Consider the following 17,726-nt stretch of genomic DNA (forward strand, 5'->3'; position numbering starts at 1 on the left):
TTAAAATATATAAATAAATCAGTGGCGCTACAACCTTTTTTTAGGTCTGGGCCTCAGATTACTGTATATGTTTCATGATCATTTGTCAATCTCCTGTGCTTGACACACGCCGTCGACTTTTTGGGTGTAAGACAGTCGGTTTCGTAACGATGTTTTCCTTCACCGTTCGAGCAAATGTTAAATGCGCACATAGAAAGAAAGTTGGTGCACAGGAGGGGATTGAACCTACGACCTCAGGTATGAGAGTCGCACGCCGAAGCCACTAGGCCAACACTGCTCTATCTCAAAAGCATAATTAAGTGTGTTTGAAATAAGATGGTGTACGAATTAAATCATTATTGTATCGCGTAAATGCAGAGTTAAAAGGATTGATGATTTTTTTTAACTGAATAAAAACAACTTGGTCTTCAGATTTATGTATTTTTATAGGTAAGAGTTTTTATAGCAGCATTCTATGCCGTTTTAGGACGAACTTATTTACGGTCGGGAAATATTTAAGGCTTTTTAAGACCCGTAACTGTATATAAAATTATATAGGCTATATCTAATAATTGACAACTTACAACTGTTCGACAGACCAGTCTCTACATAGAAATTGACTGCCCAAAAGTACGTACTGTTTGAAAGTCACGGCTGTTAACAATTCAGAGTAGCTTGCGACATAATCCGCACTGAGACGAGTAAACAAATTACACCCGGCTCGCCCTGTCCGGGGCCGGTCGACGTGCCGCCGGCCCGCTATTAATTTTAATTCCGTTCCAAGACTAAGATCGCCCCGGATGGGTGAACGGCACGCGCGAAACATCATGGGCGATGCAAAATGATTGAAAACTTTAATAAACACGGCGTTTGATATATAAGTAGCAAGTTTCGTAGCTATTTTTGTCATCTAACAGTTAAGAAATAATAAAATAAAATTGTAGCTTATCACTGTGAACTATTATTATTTATGCGATTAACATTAAAAAAGTTAAACTATTAAAAATTGTTTCTTTTTGATTGACGAATATGTAAAAATTAACACTACAGTTTATAGATATAATCGAAAATGTACTGTTTACTATGTAAGGGTCTCAGTCAAGGAATAAGCTATAAAGTTGTGTGACCGTAACTTTGGAAACCGTGAGCTTTAATTTAAAATTCAAGACTTTGTAGCGTATATTTTTTATTTATATGTAAGCTTTTGTTCCCTAGACAGCGCATGTTTGAAACACTGAAATAACAGCAATAAGGTAAAATTCAAATTCCCCATAGCTAATTAAGCCAATTGTTTTCTAAGCTTTGCTGGCTCATTGACATTTCGGTCGTGTCGGTGAAGCTTAGAATCTATTAATTCACATTCGAAATTCTAAAATCTACTTTGTATTCATGGCGTGTGAATGGCGTGCGTAATTCGAAGTGCGAATTAATTGGGCGAACATAGTTATGAACGATCCGGTTAAACGTCGTCGGGTCGGATGTCGGCTTCGGATCGTGTTCTAACGTGTTTATTGTATCAGTGTCGGCCCTCATCAAAATGCAAATAAGGCTCCGGCGCCGGCCAGTTGCCGGTTATATTGAGTTATGCCCCTGACACATTCGGATTGTCTGAGAGTTTGCGGATCAACCTCGATGAATATGTTCGGCTAGTTTTTATTTAAATTGTGTTTTGAACTACGCTTTGGTGTTTAATAACAAGTTGCCGAAACTAAAATAGACAACGATCAAATTGTGATTAAAACAAAAAACTTTATCATACAAACTAATTTGATTTATATATCGAAACATGCATTTATCAACAGTACAATAGTTTTTTATGTAGCAAATTCAACAGAGCTTCAAAAGGTGTTATTAAAATCAAGATTTTCTTATTAATGCGAAGACAAGAAATGTCAGATTTTCCAAGTCGCGTGAAGTCCTAATTCGCTTGCATAGAGGGAGCTGGTAGCTCAGATTTCGGTCGTTACAACGTAATTGCCGGCAGCTAATTAGCGACACTTGACACCAGTGCGGGTACTCACATGTGACCCGCGATTTATTGCGGTGCAGCGAACTATTGCAAGTCTTATTAAGCAAGTGTTGCTTATTAAATTTTTCTATGTAAAGCTATATCATGTGTCAAACTCAGCATTATTTTATTAATCCCAAGTCATAATATATCTAGTCCCGGTGGAATTACGACAGCGTCCCTGGAGCCTCTGTAACGCGGCTTTGTAGGAACTACTCAAGGTGCTTTTAGTGGGTATTGCTAAACCAGTCTCTGATTTGGGCGTGGGTCGAGTCCCACATACGCCTGCAACTTTTTAGGGCACGGGATGCGCAAATGCATTTCCACCTCGGATATAAAAAAGAAAACTACAATATATCTAAATGTCTTTTTTTACCATTGGCTAAGAACTAACTATTCTTGCAGTAGCGTCGTACGTATATCAATACTATATTTAACATATATCAAAATTAAAATCAAGAAATCAAAAGCGAATGTTAAACATATATTAAGTACGGTATTAGCCTACCGTCTAAGAAATAAGAGAAAACATCATTGTTCTATTTTTTTCAGTTCAAACGACTAACTATATGTATTGCCTAGTAAAACTCGAAAAATTAGTGCAAATTGATTCAAAATACAGAATGTAGGTCAGTTAATATCTTGTTACTCGAATGCAGTCTATTATACCTACGTCAATGCTTTATTAACGACTCCAACGCCGGTATCTAGTGACGGTTTCACACGAGAACTACCATTTATTATGGCGATACATGACTGCACATTAATATGAAGGTAGTTTTAGTACAAAGTAGTTAAATTTATAAGGAAGTAAATAATAGTAACATCCGGTCAATGGCTAGGGTATTTAATTCACAAGACTATTTTTAATATTATTAGATCAGTGTATTTATTGTTTACATATTTTAGTTGCTAACATTTAAAAAACCCGGTACGTAACTGGAAAGCATACCGTAGAAGAGCTACGCCGTAGCACACAAAGAGCAGCTTGCTCGTAGCTATTATTTTTTGTGCTTGGTCAATAGTCAAAAACATTTACTCATACAACGGGTGGAATTTTAACAACACCTGCAGTAGCCTACAGAAATAGAAAATACTCAATTTTAATAATGTTAAACAAACTGTTTCTTAATCATATTTATCCATTTGTCTACAGGCATGGAAGCAATAATGTCCGAGTTCTTCAACGATACAACAACTGCATTCTACATCATCATTATCGTGTGGATAGCAGACCAGTATGACGCCATATGCTGTCATACAGCCATCGCCAAGCGACACTGGCTTCGGTAAGTAAATTAAATAATCTATTAAAAATTACATTGTGTGTAAAACATATGAGAGCTATTAGTTAATAATAGTGAATACTTGCTATTTGTATCCCGCGTGACTTCGTTAACATGAAAACGTGTCATAACAATATGATTACGTAGCTGTCTATGACTAGGAATAATTAGGTTTCTATCTACGTATTTACAAAATTGCTTAGAAGTTACAAATTTACAAAGAACTCACCAAACTTTACAAATTACATAATTAAGTAAAATCCATCTCTTTCTATTACGTAGTGTATATGCTGCGATAAAAAGGAACACATCAATGTTTCTCAGTATATAACAAATCTAGAAAACAGTGCGACCAATTGTTGAATAAATAATAAATTGTATCACAGTAGTCTAGGGGCAGCTGCAATGTAAAATTAACCTCCCTATTCATAAAAACTGAATCAGTCTAATTGCACTGTTTTAAATAAATTACCCATTTCATCACAGAGTAAACCCATGACAGAAAGAGACGTAAGACGACTTTAGTTAAAGGATTAATAATAATAATTTTTTTGCAAGAATGGATCAGAAATGCTGTTGTTACAATATTATGGTAATTCGCATAATGGCATGCAAATTTGTCTTAAAAGGTAGAATAGAATCACATTATGTATTGTCTTTTATTGACATAACCTTTACACATTTAAAGAAAAAACTTTTTAACCGGATAAAAGTTACTTATGTATTTTTTTTGTTTAGTTTTTTATTTAAATCACATTATGATTCATATCATTATCATATTCAAATTCTTATATTACTGTATCACCACATACATCATCATGTTGAAATATATTATTACGTTATCATATTAATATTAATTATAATTGACCCAAATAATCATTAGTACAATAATATCTTTTTCCAAAAGTAGTATATTAAGTCAAATTTTAATAACTCTAGTAGTTAATGTTTATTCTGAACCTTGATTACCATACAAAAGCTGTTTTTCCTATACGATTCCAGGTAAATTTTTAACCAATTTCACCTCAATTTATCAGACTGCAATTGAACTATTTTTTTTATTATTACTCCGGACTGAGATCGGTAATAATTATTGGCTATGTAATATGTATAATATATTTTTGCGTTTCATAGTTTTAAGGTGAAAATTAGCTCCATTTCAAAATTATTCTAATATTATTAAATAGCTCAATCACTCAGTGTATATTCCGTCGTCGATTTTAATATTTATTGAAAAAACAGATATTGTTTTTTTAAAGGGAGCGTTGGAAACTGACCTTTACTGCCAATTTATTGAGAGTTGCTCATGTGTGGTTCGTTATTAATTAGTGTATTGGTATGGCATCATTAATGTCGCTACCTGTTCACTCAATTCAATCGCACCGTTTGTTCAGATATGCAACACTGGAAATGGTATGCATATTACATTGAAAATGTTAGACTCAGTTCTTTATCAGTCTTAGTACGTTTGAAGATTATACTCATTATATATTATAATGATTATACTCAAATTTAAAGTATTGTGACTTCAAAAGCTTATTTTTGTATACACTGAATATCTAAAACTATATTTTTTAATACGTTAAAAAAATCGTCTAACATGTAATTAAAATTATCAATCGACATAGGTTTCTTATAGCAAAAAGTAGTTTCCAATAAGTGCAGTATGGGAAATATACATTTCTACGTTTGTGTTACATAATTTTAAGGCTAATTTTTTGCTTAATCGAACTTGAACGGAGAGACTCCGGGTCATAAGTCATGTCTCCATTGGAGATTACTTTTTCTTTTCTTTTTTTTAGACAATTCACACCAATTGACCTAGTCCCATGCTAAGCTGGTGAAGCTTGTGTTATGGGCAACGGATATACATACATATTATAGATAGATAGACATATCAATACATATTTAAACACCCAAGACCTAAGCACAACACCAAATGCTCATCACATCGATGTTCGTCTCAGCCGGGGATCGAACCCGGGACCCATGGATTCGCAGTCAAGGCTACTAACCACTAGACCAATGAGTCGTCAAGATTGTATGTGATGTAGTCACAATTAAAAAAGCTATAAATACAATCTTCAATCAAGTTAAATTAATGTAATTGTCATATCACAAAACATTGTGTTATACCTGCAAGCCTTTCATTCGTACGGAATCGCTATTTAGCTGGGTATTCATGAAATTCGTTTTGTTGTATTATGCCTCATTGGAATTAACGTCATTCTGCCATTGTGCATTGATCATAAAGCTTTGCTATTTGTGCACTTTATTTTACTTATATTATAATCTTTCCATTGTCTATTATACAGATAAATCGAACTTAAAGCAATTAATAGCTTTTCTTGCTGTCCTTGGAAATAGAAAAAAAACTACATACATATTATGTTATGTAACCTAACATTAAGTTACACATATATGTGTTAGGTAATAATTAGAAGCACAAATCAAATGTTAGAAATCATCTTACACTTGTAGCCAATCAATTGTAATATAACATTCTCCTTTCCGATAATGTCCAATGGTTAAAGACTATTCTTAATAGGTAACAGATGCGTCACATAGATTTAAGAAACCATACATTAGTTAAGTTAGTTTTTTAGTAGTCCGGCGTCGCAACCATAATAATAATTTCATATTTTAAACGATTAAAGACAGTGGTGACCTCACTTCAAACAAAGAGTTTCATTTATTTGAACATTTCTCCAACAACCGCCACCGAACTAACTCATGTTAAAACAATTTTTGGACCTAAGACCTTTCTCCTTTCATTCCTCACCATGGTTTCCTTCGCCATACGAACAACTGTTTATTGTGCATCTACACGATTAACACAGCCCGAATTACACTGCGGTGGAAACATTAAAATATCCAGGTATAATTTGTTGAATGATCAGGTTAAGATTGGCGGAAATGATTAGCTTTTATACTCATTCATTGTTAGCGCTAAGAAACATTATACTCCGATAATGTTTCCTTTTAAACTTACTTAAGCTATTATATTATTTCGAGAATAATAACAGCTATGATTTCATTGTATTGAAAAATGTTTCAATGAAATTTAATTTTAAACATAAAAGCGCGGTGTTTTTTCTTTATAAAACGTTATACAGCCCGGAATCACGTTCTGAATGATGATACTACTAAAAGGATAGTACATTATGTCTCTATCCAAATTATCCCTATACTAAAGTAGATAAAATTACTTCTAATAATTAAGCGATAATGTCTATAGAAAAACTTTATTGCCATAATATTTAGTTATAATGCATTATTTATTTATTACAGAAATACTTACATATTATGCTAATACGATAATATCGAAAAAAAATAATAATAAAGTATATACTATTTAACACATAATATACACAAAATCGCTACTGTGAATTCACTCTGCGAACATATAAATATGTCGATAGTGTCGGAGACAGCATTTTAGACGCGTCTTTAATAACGGGGATCTGTGCAACAGACTGGTTCTGGCCCTTGTTATCGCAAACAACCTAAGCTGTCGCATATATCCCATAAGTTCTTATATTCTTCTTCTTATAGTACCATCTCCTTGCGAAGGTTGGCGATCGATCGATAAACCCAGATCTCAAACGCTTCCAGTTTTTTGGACATAGTCTCTGTCAGCGTCCAAGATTCTACGCCGTTACTACATTTCAATAGGAATTTTCACATATCACAAGACACCTATAATCTTCGGTATTAGTTAACTTACATATAATATTGTATGGACATTGGGCATACGTCTAAAGTCTAAACATTTGGTAGTCAAACTTATTTTCAAACTTTATAACTGTGATAACAGTATAATCTATAATCGAGAGGGTCACGTTCGCAAGTGTCCGATTCGTAATATGTCCCCAAGGATCACGAAACTTAGTACAAATAGTTGGAGGACTTTGTTTTTACGCCTTGTACCGTGTGCCTCTTTAATCAAAAGGCGTCCGGGCACGAAGTAATTTGGCTGGTCGTCCGCGAAAGCAATAAGGAGAGAGCTATTAAAACAAGCGCAAATAAAGCAAATTGAAAACGGCACCGCTTCACCCCTGATGGGGAGTTAGTTTAGCCCCCCGCGCTCCGTAAAAACAACCCTATGTTGTCTAGAGACCTCTAGGATGTTGTATTCTTAAAAGACGATTTAAACTGCAATGAATTGATGCCTTTTATAGGAGCAGTGTTAGCCTAATGGTTGAGTGTTCGATTCTTCACTCTGAGGTCGTCCAACTTGTAATTAATAGGTTTTATAACGAAAAATTACTGTATGCGTGAATTAATAAATATTTACGCTAATTTATAACATTATTTATATAATTAGTTTTTCTTTTGTTTCGCGTTTATATTATTAAAGGTCGGTAACGCACTCGAGAGCCCACTGAAATTGAGTGTCTATGGGCGGCGGTATTACTAAGCATCGGGTGAGTCTCCTGCCCGTTTGCCCCGTGTTCTATTTGAATAAATTGTTAAATTAGTTCTATGTTAATATTTACGTTATGCTAAGCAGACTTATAAACGTATATAAAAGGTCTTTAATTAAATTTATTTATGAAAGAATTTTATTAGTCTAGAAAAGCACTAGCCAGTGGAGCAAAAATTCAATTCAGGTCGCCTGTATTGTAACAGGATACGGCAATATTAGAAGTAAGTTCTTTGTCAATTTAACTTTGTCATTCTTCTCTTCGTAATAATGTATTATTAAAGTACACTTTGTACGCTTCTTTGAGTCTACAATTAAATTAGTATGAAAACATTTTTCTCACGAAATAATGCATACATATTTTTTATACTTTTTGCAGTGCCAATATGTCGAAGTGTTTGTATTCGTTTATCCTTCCCTATTTAATTATATGATTTTGCTTTTGTTATATTTATTTTAGGTAGGTGACATGTCTTGTTTGGGTAACAGAACATATCTCTACCAAACTTCAAAAATCTTAACAAAAAGTGTTAAACAACGTCTATTTATGATAAACAAGCTAGTGCCCGCGACTCCGTCTGTATTAATATTTAGGATTATAATAATATTTGTTCAAATGATATAGTGTGAAAGACATATTCTGTCTACTTATAATACCAAAAGCGAAAAAACTATTTATTTTCATTTAGTAATCAATTTATTACTACCAAATGTGCATTTGGAATAAATTACCAATTTTTATTGTAGTTATGTTTCACTATTTTGGCTGTAATGGCTTACACATAATATATACATATATACTGTGGCGGACTTTTTTGTAGGACTATTTAAGATAAACATTTCCATCATACAAACATATGTGGTAACTCTAGCGGTTTTGGCAGCGCACACCAGAATAGCTCGCAGATGGTAGATGTTTTCCTACTTACTTGATCACTTTGTACAATTCACACAATATCTTTATAAATTGTAGCCTATGAGTTATTCTGATGTATAAGCTACATTATTGTAAAGTCTCATTAAAATCCATTCGGTAGTATTTACGTGAAAGAGTAACAAACATCCATTCATACTTAAAAACTTTCGCGTTTATAATATTAGTAAGATTCTCGACCGATTTGAGATTTCCATTCATTTGTATTTCACAATGAACGACTCCTATAGATAACATATGGAGATGTTTTCGTGTGTAATTCTTGAGAGGCCTCCCTCTAGTTCTGTGGTCCCACAAAATCGTCGTCAGAATGACGAGAGGTGTCCCGCATAAATCTCAGCGACCGCCAATTAAGGCCCGCCCCGACAGTTTGTCTACAGCGACGGTGATTGCTTTCACCGAGACACGCATTTCCAAACATTCAATCGATAACCCGATACTGATAAGTGATGAATGGTAGTGTAACTTTGTCAAGCATTAAGCGTTTCCAGGTGGTGACAAAAAATTTCTTTTGCTTGAAACTTCAGTTAGTACCAGTAAAAGAACTTTGAGAAAATATTAGTCAACGAAAAAGCGAATTTAATTTATAGCAGGTGTTCATGAAGAACATATTGATATTCTTACAGATATTGTAAAGCAAACTTTTATTGGATATATTTTTTAATAATGATATCTATAAAAATTACATGATGATGAATACGGTGCCCACAGCATCGAGATCCGCTGTACGATGAAACGAAGAAAGTGCTTTGTGACAAGGGCCTAATGCCCACCTTCCACTGCGAGCGGAACGGACTCCGGTATACTCGTAACGATGATTTTCATACATTTTCAATTCCGTGGGAAAGTCGGTCAACTCACTAACCTTATATGTGACTCTTTCAACTCGCTCCGCTTTGGTGGAAGCACATGAAATATAACCGTGCTGGATAAAAATACAGAACAACAAAGTCAATAAAATTTCGGACACGTAACACCAAAAAAATACGAGCTCCTTCAACTTATCATACAAGTCAAAGCGGCAGGTAGAAGTAGACCTGGCCGCAGACTTATCAGTTTAGATTCCTGCAGGCTCCTGTTCTATAGAAAAATATATATAAATTTATCCGGGCATGTTCAAATAAAACCAACATTTTGGTTATAATGGAAATTTTTACCTAAAATATGATTTAGATTCCATTTTCATAGTATTTTAGAATTATCTAGAAAACATTTAAAAAAAAATCTAAAGTCAACACCTAATCAGCCCGTATTAGACACGAGTATAATTTAGAAAGCGCGAGACGGTTGTTAGGAGAGTTCTCGTATGTCATTTTAAGGATGTGCCAAATTGAAGGCTCCACCGGGCGTCATAGTGAGGGGAGACTGATTTATGCCGAGGGGCCTTCGCGCCTCGCCTTCGATTATAGGTTTATTCACTCGGTCGAGGTCAATTTATTATAAACTGACTTCCTTTCTATATGGATATAAAAAACTGTGTCGTTTAATAGATATTGTTCCCGTTCAAGTTATTTGCTAATTTTTGTTAATGATGTTTTTAAAGATTGCTCATTCTATCGTGAATGAAGAATCTTCAATATTACTTAATTATTATCTTGCATTAATACGTTTTAGCAATAAATGCACCGTCACGATAGTTGTTATCAAAATGTTAAATAATATATTTTATATATTAATGTCTTAACATTATAATTGTGTATAAAAAAAGTGCGTGCGTACAAAGTACACATGTCAGAAGTGAAACTTCTTTAGCAAACTATTTTTTAAGTCTTGTTCATATAGTCCAAGATCCCAGAGCGTTCTGACATAACTTATTTTCACATGGATAAAACCTTCACGAATTAGTAACGTCTAGTATACTTTAAATACCTGCCTACTTGTGGAGCTTGCCCTGTGACACCTGGGCAGGTACCAGGAGAGAAAGGTAACTAAAAATATGAGTTATCTAACTTAAATTTGTATGGCTGAATTTTATATATATTTTGTAGAATATTATTCTAAACTAGAATTATAAAGTGTCAGACACTTTTCATGGACCAGAGCTTTTGTCAGACGCTTTAAAGCTCGACAAAAAATTAATGAACTTTACTTATTTTTTCATGTCTGACTTTTAAATATATTATTCAAGTAACTACTACAAAGTTATATTTCATCAGTCAGACAAATTCGAGTGACCAAACATCCCCTAAACACAAAATTATTCAGCCGGGAGTGCGAGCGCGAGAGCACTATGCGCATGCGTTTCAGAGTTAAAAATTGAAATGTATTGAAAATACTTATTAATTTCTATCCAAGATTTTTGCATCCTTATTTCAGTAAGATCTCTTATTAAAAAAAAAAGATTTAAAAAGATTCAACCCAGTCAAAATGTATACCTATATATTTGTCAAGTTGAATCTTTTTTAATCTCTTTGAGCCATTTCGAATCTTTTCTAATCAGGGATGAGCTTCAATATTAAGTTGTGAATTAATAAATATTAAAGTGAATTTATTAGCATGTACTTGGGATATTGAATATATGAGGAGCCATTTTGTTTTATAAGGAATTATCTTTATTTTATTGTAAAAAAGATACCAGTTAGAAAAATTTTAAGAAAAAATATATAACTATGATTAATTACAGCAAATATTTGTTTATCTTTTAATCATCGCAATTATCGACACAGTCATTGTAATTTTCATCGTTTATCCAATCATGATATTGTCCATTCAAGTCATCCTCGTCGTCATCAGTGATGTTGTCGTTGCTGGCAGCGTCTTCTGCAAAAAAAAACAGTTTAAAGAATTAAAAAACATAAAATTATAAATACAATAAATTTAAAACTTAAGTCAAAGTATAGTACCTGAATTTTTAAGGAATTCACTAATGTCTCCGGGTAATTGGTCACCATCAAACCAATGAAAGTGATATTGGTTTTCTTCTAGCCTCCACCCATTGTGTTCAGGAGTTAAAATGGTTGGTAGTTTTTCATTTGCATTATTCCATATACTAGCAATGTAATTCGCTCGGAGAAATTGTTGAAATAATTCAGTTTTACATGGTGGTAAACTGCTTGCATCAAAATTTTTCAATTTTTTTCGATTGAATTCTTCGTTAATACTATTTACGCTGTAATTATTTATAAATAGCTGAAGTCGGGCAGCATCAACATCGAGTACACCAGGAACACTGTAAATTTCGCAGATGAATTTCTGAATTTTTTGAAAAATGTCTTTTTGTATATGCTCATCAGTACACAACTCTGGATCTCCAAACTGCATAAAAGCTTGCTGATATTCATGTTTTTTCATTAATAAATTTAATGGTTTTTTTTCCCTTTCTTAAAAAGGGCGGGATTGAAGTCACATCCAGTCAATGCATGAAATCCTGGCAAACTTCTACACAAAGATGGTCCTAAATGCTCGTAAACTTTTGTCAAATTAATATATCTTTGGTTATTTCCGGTGCCTGCGTTTAACCATACATTTGAGTCATCATTTTTCAAGTTATGCATATGTTTAGGGGATGTTTGGTCACTCGAATTTGTCTGACCGATGAAATATAACTTTGTAGTAGTTACTTGAATAATATATTTAAAAGTCAGACATGAAAAAATAAGTAAAGTTCATTAATTTTTTGTCGAGCTTTAAAGCGTCTGACAAAAGCTCTGGTCCATGAAAAGTGTCTGACACTTTATAATTCTAGTTTAGAATAATATTCTACAAAATATATATAAAATTCAGCCATACAAATTTAAGTTAGATAACTCATATTTTTAGTTACCTTTCTCTCCTGGTACCTGCCCAGGTGTCACAGGGCAAGCTCCACAAGTAGGCAGGTATTTAAAGTATACTAGACGTTACTAATTCGTGAAGGTTTCATCCATGTGAAAATAAGTTATGTCAGAACGCTCTGGGATCTTACTCTAATAATTATACAAATCTTAAACTTTAGATTTCCGAGACTGAGGGAAAAAGAAGTTAATGAATTTAATCGTCATTAAAATATTGCAAGTGTCGAAAATTAATACAAATTATAAATTTAATTTTTTTCATCGATAATAAAAACACTGGCCATTTGAATTTACAATTCGTCATTTGAGATTTCAATAAATTATTTTGCATAAAATGAAAATACTAATATTTCATAAATTCTCTTTACGAAATTTTAATTTTAAAAATAGAATTTCTATAAGGTAATTCACCCTTCTCACTCTCGCTTAATCGGTCTCAATCGCTCTCTTCATTTACGCCGACAAAAATGCTGCACATCTTCGTGTCGTTTCATCCGTAAAAATTTTACCCTCATGCGCCTAAAGAAGTTTCACTTCAAAAAATTATATTTCTTTATTTACTCGATATGATGTATACATCAATTTTAAAGCATAAACTAATATTCGATAGCGTTATATCATTTAACTATATGATAAGATAAATTCAGTCTATTAGACAATATTCAATGAAATATCTTTTGAAAAACACTATTTTCAAACCGCCACAGGTACCTGGACACTTGTCAGCTGTAACCTTTGAGGCGTGTCGCGAATACGGACGGCTGTTGGCAAGCGTTAATTACGCTCGACCGACAATCGTACACCCCTTACTGTCTTTAAGATACAATCTTTCCACTCATCGCCAAGTGACAGCATGTTTTCGATTCAACTGAACCGCTGTCATGTGTCGATTAGTTTCATTTACTTTGAAAATAGTATTTTTGATATTTGCGGAATGGTTGTATTTTTGTCCTTTACGCTTATTAAACTTTAGTAATAAATGTTTGGCGTTATGAGGAAAAGACATATTACCATTATTATTATGTTTTTTTTAAGTATGTATGTTGCTTTTGTTCTTGCCATTAGCTAGCGTAAAATGGCATCGAATTAAGGGTTATAAACGGCTTTATTCATTGTAACGTCTATATATATTTTTTTATAAAGACAATTCACACCAATTGACTTAGTCCCAAGCTAAGCTGGTGAAGCTTGTGTTATGGGTACTAGGCAACGGATATACAAACATATTATAGATAGATAGACATATTTAAACACCCAAGACTTAAGCACATCACCAAATGCTCATCACATCGATGTTCGTCTCAGCCGGGGGTACTAACCACTAGAGCAATGAGTCGTCAAATAAAATATGTAGCAAGTTGATATGGGTCTTTGTACCGATTTGGACATAATATATAACGGTCATATACTAATTTTGATATTTTGACTTTTACTATCTTATCCTTTCTAGAGAGGATAGAAGGAAAAGAAAAGGGTTAAAAGTTCTTGCTACATATTTATAAAAAAATATTGAACCCATTTTTATTGGATAATATAAAATAATATGTGCCAAGCCAAGCTTTCATCGCTATAATGAAAAGCACATACATAGTAAGTGACTTCTATAATTTTGTTTACGCATCGTAAAGGACGTATGTTATGAACGAATTCAAAATGTCACAAATGAGCATTCGCTGTGGTGACAGGCCAGCCCTCCAGTCTGTCGTCGAGATGCAAATGAGTATGCTAGGCGCCGAGGGCGGGCGCCGGCGTGACGTTACACCGATTATGCTTTAGTCTTCATTAATTTGTGCGAAACAATTGAACTTGGATGAACAACAACGGTGCGAGAGATTAAAAGGAAAGAAATTTGCTATAGCAGTTTGTGTATGAAATAGTCAATAGTCAAATCATTTATTCCAATTAGACCACCTAAAATGGCTCTTTTGAACGTTAAATAAAATACAAAGATGATTCCAGTTGCCCCTTCCAAGAGGTAGTTTCGTGTGGAGAAGAATGGGCAAGAATTTAAAATAGGTGTTACAATATTTTGTATACATTAGTTAAATAATTATATATACAGAGACAAGACAATGTACTCCTATAGTAAAACTACTATACTAATATAGGCACAAAGTCTTAATAACAAATTAAGCAATGCAGCGGATAGGTCAACTATTGTATTGTTACTATATACATATTCCTCACATATTTACAAATATAAGAAACAACGACAAAAGACATCTCAGGTTTAGTCTCTATTGACACGTGACGTGTGCGTGGACACAAGAAAAGGGCTTTTAAAATATGGAATTACACGTATGAAAGGAGGTTTAATGTCGAGTATCTATTGTGATGAACATCCATCGTTAAGATTCAAACATTTCAGCTTTTAGTTTTTCTATTATTTAAAGAAGCGTATGTGCAGTCGCCTAAAGGGCGCAAATGCCTAAGAATTAAAGAAAAAACTTTTTAACCGGATTAAAGTTATGTATTCTTATAAATTTACAATTATTTAACATAATTTTAAATTTATCCGACGTTTCGCGTGCTTTACAGCGTGCGTGGTCACGGTGACTGAAGACAAAAGATGTTGAATGTCAAAAAGTATCACAGCTGCAGAGAAAGTTGCATTATCTGTATTTATTTCCCCGGAGTTGGTATCGACTAAAAGATGGAGGGTTTTGGCAAAAATGGCTCACGGTGTCCTCTATTTTCGCGGATTGTTTGAATTGTAAATTTATAATAATACATAAATTTAATCCGATTAAAAAGTTTTTTTCTTTAAATATGTAAAGGTTATGTCAATCAAAGACAATACTATGCCTAAGAATAGTTTTTTGTCGAAAATATTACTTTGAATCTTCTTTCGAACGTCATCACCCATCATTATATGTATTTTGAACTGAACGTAGATTGTAAAATTCGCAATGACGTTTTTCCTTTAAACGTATTCTGAGACCAAGAGTTAATCCCTAAGAAGTAATACTGTTGTACGAAATTGTTGAACAGAGCAATTACATTAGGTAACGTAATCGGTCGTAATGAAGTTAAGCGTAGCCGACGGATCAGTGCGACAACGCCCTCAATTAAAATCTCATTATGTACGACACTCCATACTGTTGATTATGGATCAAGACAAGCCGCTAACAACTTGATTAAAATTGACTTTGCAAGTTCAGTGGGCAAGTTCGAAATATGAATATAATCGCGCCATCATAATAGAATTTATGATAGTTTTTTTTATTTTTATTTACTATGGTATATACTTTGAACTATAATCAATGTTTAAAGAATATAATCTTTATTTATATTTTAGTATCCCCTGGAGCTTTTAAAAGAGGACAGGTAAAATTCTTATTTTTTACAGCCCCTTTTCTTCAAATCCATTTAAAATCCTTTCGCTTCGAACATCCGATGGATTATTAGCTAATTATTCCTTTAGCGAGAAATGTTTTTGTTTTATTTTTACAAATTAAATCCACTCCTAATTGGCTGAATTATTAACAACAACCTTGTTTATAAGACTGTTTATTTAACGAAACAAATGAAGTTAAAAAGATAAAATAAATACCTTAGAAGTACACAACGAATACAATTTAAAACATTTTCGAATACTTATTTACATATTACTTGACTTATTATCATTAAAATTAAGTCTTAAATTGAAGGAAACATCCATATCTTATCATAATTCAAATTAAATAGAAAAAGCATTAACGACCTGCTACAATCTTTCGAAAACTAAATAAAGCAGTCGATTGTGTTTTGTTTTATTAGAAGTCGATTATGAAAATGACATGTTAGCGTGCTCTCAGCTGTCTCGATTCGCGACGTCTTGTGGGGCGCGTAATGATAAACAAATGAACAAACATGAGACGCTACGTCGATTCGACGCACCCTTTCGCCGTATATTTAAGTGCTTTAAAGCTTTTATTGGGAGAGATGAAATTGACAGTTTGATTGGACATATAATTGTAAATGTCCTGTAATAAAAAGGATGTAAAATACATTTAAAGGTAAATTGTACCTCACAGTGAACCTAGTTTATTTAGTTAATTTATTTTCACTGAAGTATTTTCGGACCAATTCGACTTAGGGTCCTTGAAGAATACAGCGTACCGATTCTTAAAAGGCCGGCAAGGCATTCGCGAGCCCTCTGGCATTGATAGTGTCCATGGGCGGCGGTATTACTTAATATCAGGCGAGCCTGCCCGTTTGACCCCTGTTCTATAAAAAAAATGAATCAATAGCTATTATTACCGTTAAACTTAAAACCGGACACTTGTGTCAAAGGCAAAGCTTACTTTGGGTCATTGCGCAGTTTTGTAAATAAAAGAGAAAAATAAAAAATGTTAGTAATGTTCGCGTTGTTTCTTACGTTTGCAAACATAGATGACTGAAAAAACTTTTTACCGGATTAAAGTTATGTATTATTATAAATTTGTGGTCACCGTGACCACGCACGCTGTAAAGCACGCGAAACGTCGAATAAATTTAAAATTATGTTAAAAATATTGTAAAATTTATAATAATACATAACTTTAATCCGGTAAAAAGTTTTTTCTTTAAATGTGTAAAGGTTATGTCAATCAAAGACAATACTATAGATGACTGATTTTAGTTACAAGTACTTCTGTATTTCCGTATTTGTTACGGAATTATCTCGATTTAATTAATCATAATAACTGGTGAAATAATTCGCTTCCTGATAGTCTGACAAAGCGTACGCAAATTATAAAACACAATCGCCACTTCATCTTACTTGGACGTCACCGGGTTTTAATTGCATAATACATTTACTAATGCCAATCGACGAACACTTGATAGTAAAATTGTAAGAAAGCTAGTCTCTAGACGCTAAGTAAACCTCGTTGGGGTCGAAGCTTTAAGGTGATCGGTCGAGTGGCGATTGTTTGAGCTAGGCGCGCCCACCACGCCAATGTTTGCGGCCTGTGTTTGACCGTGTTCTTTATGGTGACTGCCACTTCGCTATACTGCCTATAAATTAATTTTTATCAGTTCCTGTTTAAAAAAAGCATTGCATTCGTTTCTTACAAAGTCGACTCTCGATAATTTGAGACTCAAGGGACCAGAGATAAATTTCAAATTATCAAGAGTTCAAGATAACAAGTGTTTGAATAACCACGAGGGGGTGGGGCGACTGAAGGAAATAAGAATTTGATCAAAATTTGTTACTAATTATTTCTATATTCTTATTATGTATTAACAATCATTATAACAATTATTCACAAATTTTTATTTCGGAAAGAAGTCTGTAATCTTTTCTTGAGTGAGTTTTTTTTTCACTTATGGAAAGACATTTGTTCTTTCTTGGATT

General features: G+C 33.4%; 1 protein-coding gene and 1 pseudogene across 4 annotated transcripts in view; one reads left to right on the forward strand and one right to left on the reverse strand.

The window, feature by feature from the left end:
* Positions 1-17,726, forward strand: part of LOC125057355 (membralin) — a 117,633-nt gene that overhangs the window by 53,088 nt on the left and 46,819 nt on the right. For all 4 annotated transcript variants that reach the window (XM_047661010.1, XM_047661033.1, XM_047661025.1 and 1 more), the window contains exon 9: positions 3,144-3,276. In XM_047661010.1, coding sequence (XP_047516966.1) covers positions 3,144-3,276 — 133 coding nt within the window. The remainder of the gene's footprint in view (positions 1-3,143; positions 3,277-17,726) is intronic.
* On the reverse strand, positions 11,261-12,397 carry LOC125057381 (annotated as a pseudogene).

This window comes from Pieris napi, chromosome 2 (assembly GCF_905475465.1).
Source record: "Pieris napi chromosome 2, ilPieNapi1.2, whole genome shotgun sequence".
NCBI classification, from domain to species: Eukaryota; Metazoa; Arthropoda; class Insecta; order Lepidoptera; family Pieridae; genus Pieris; species Pieris napi.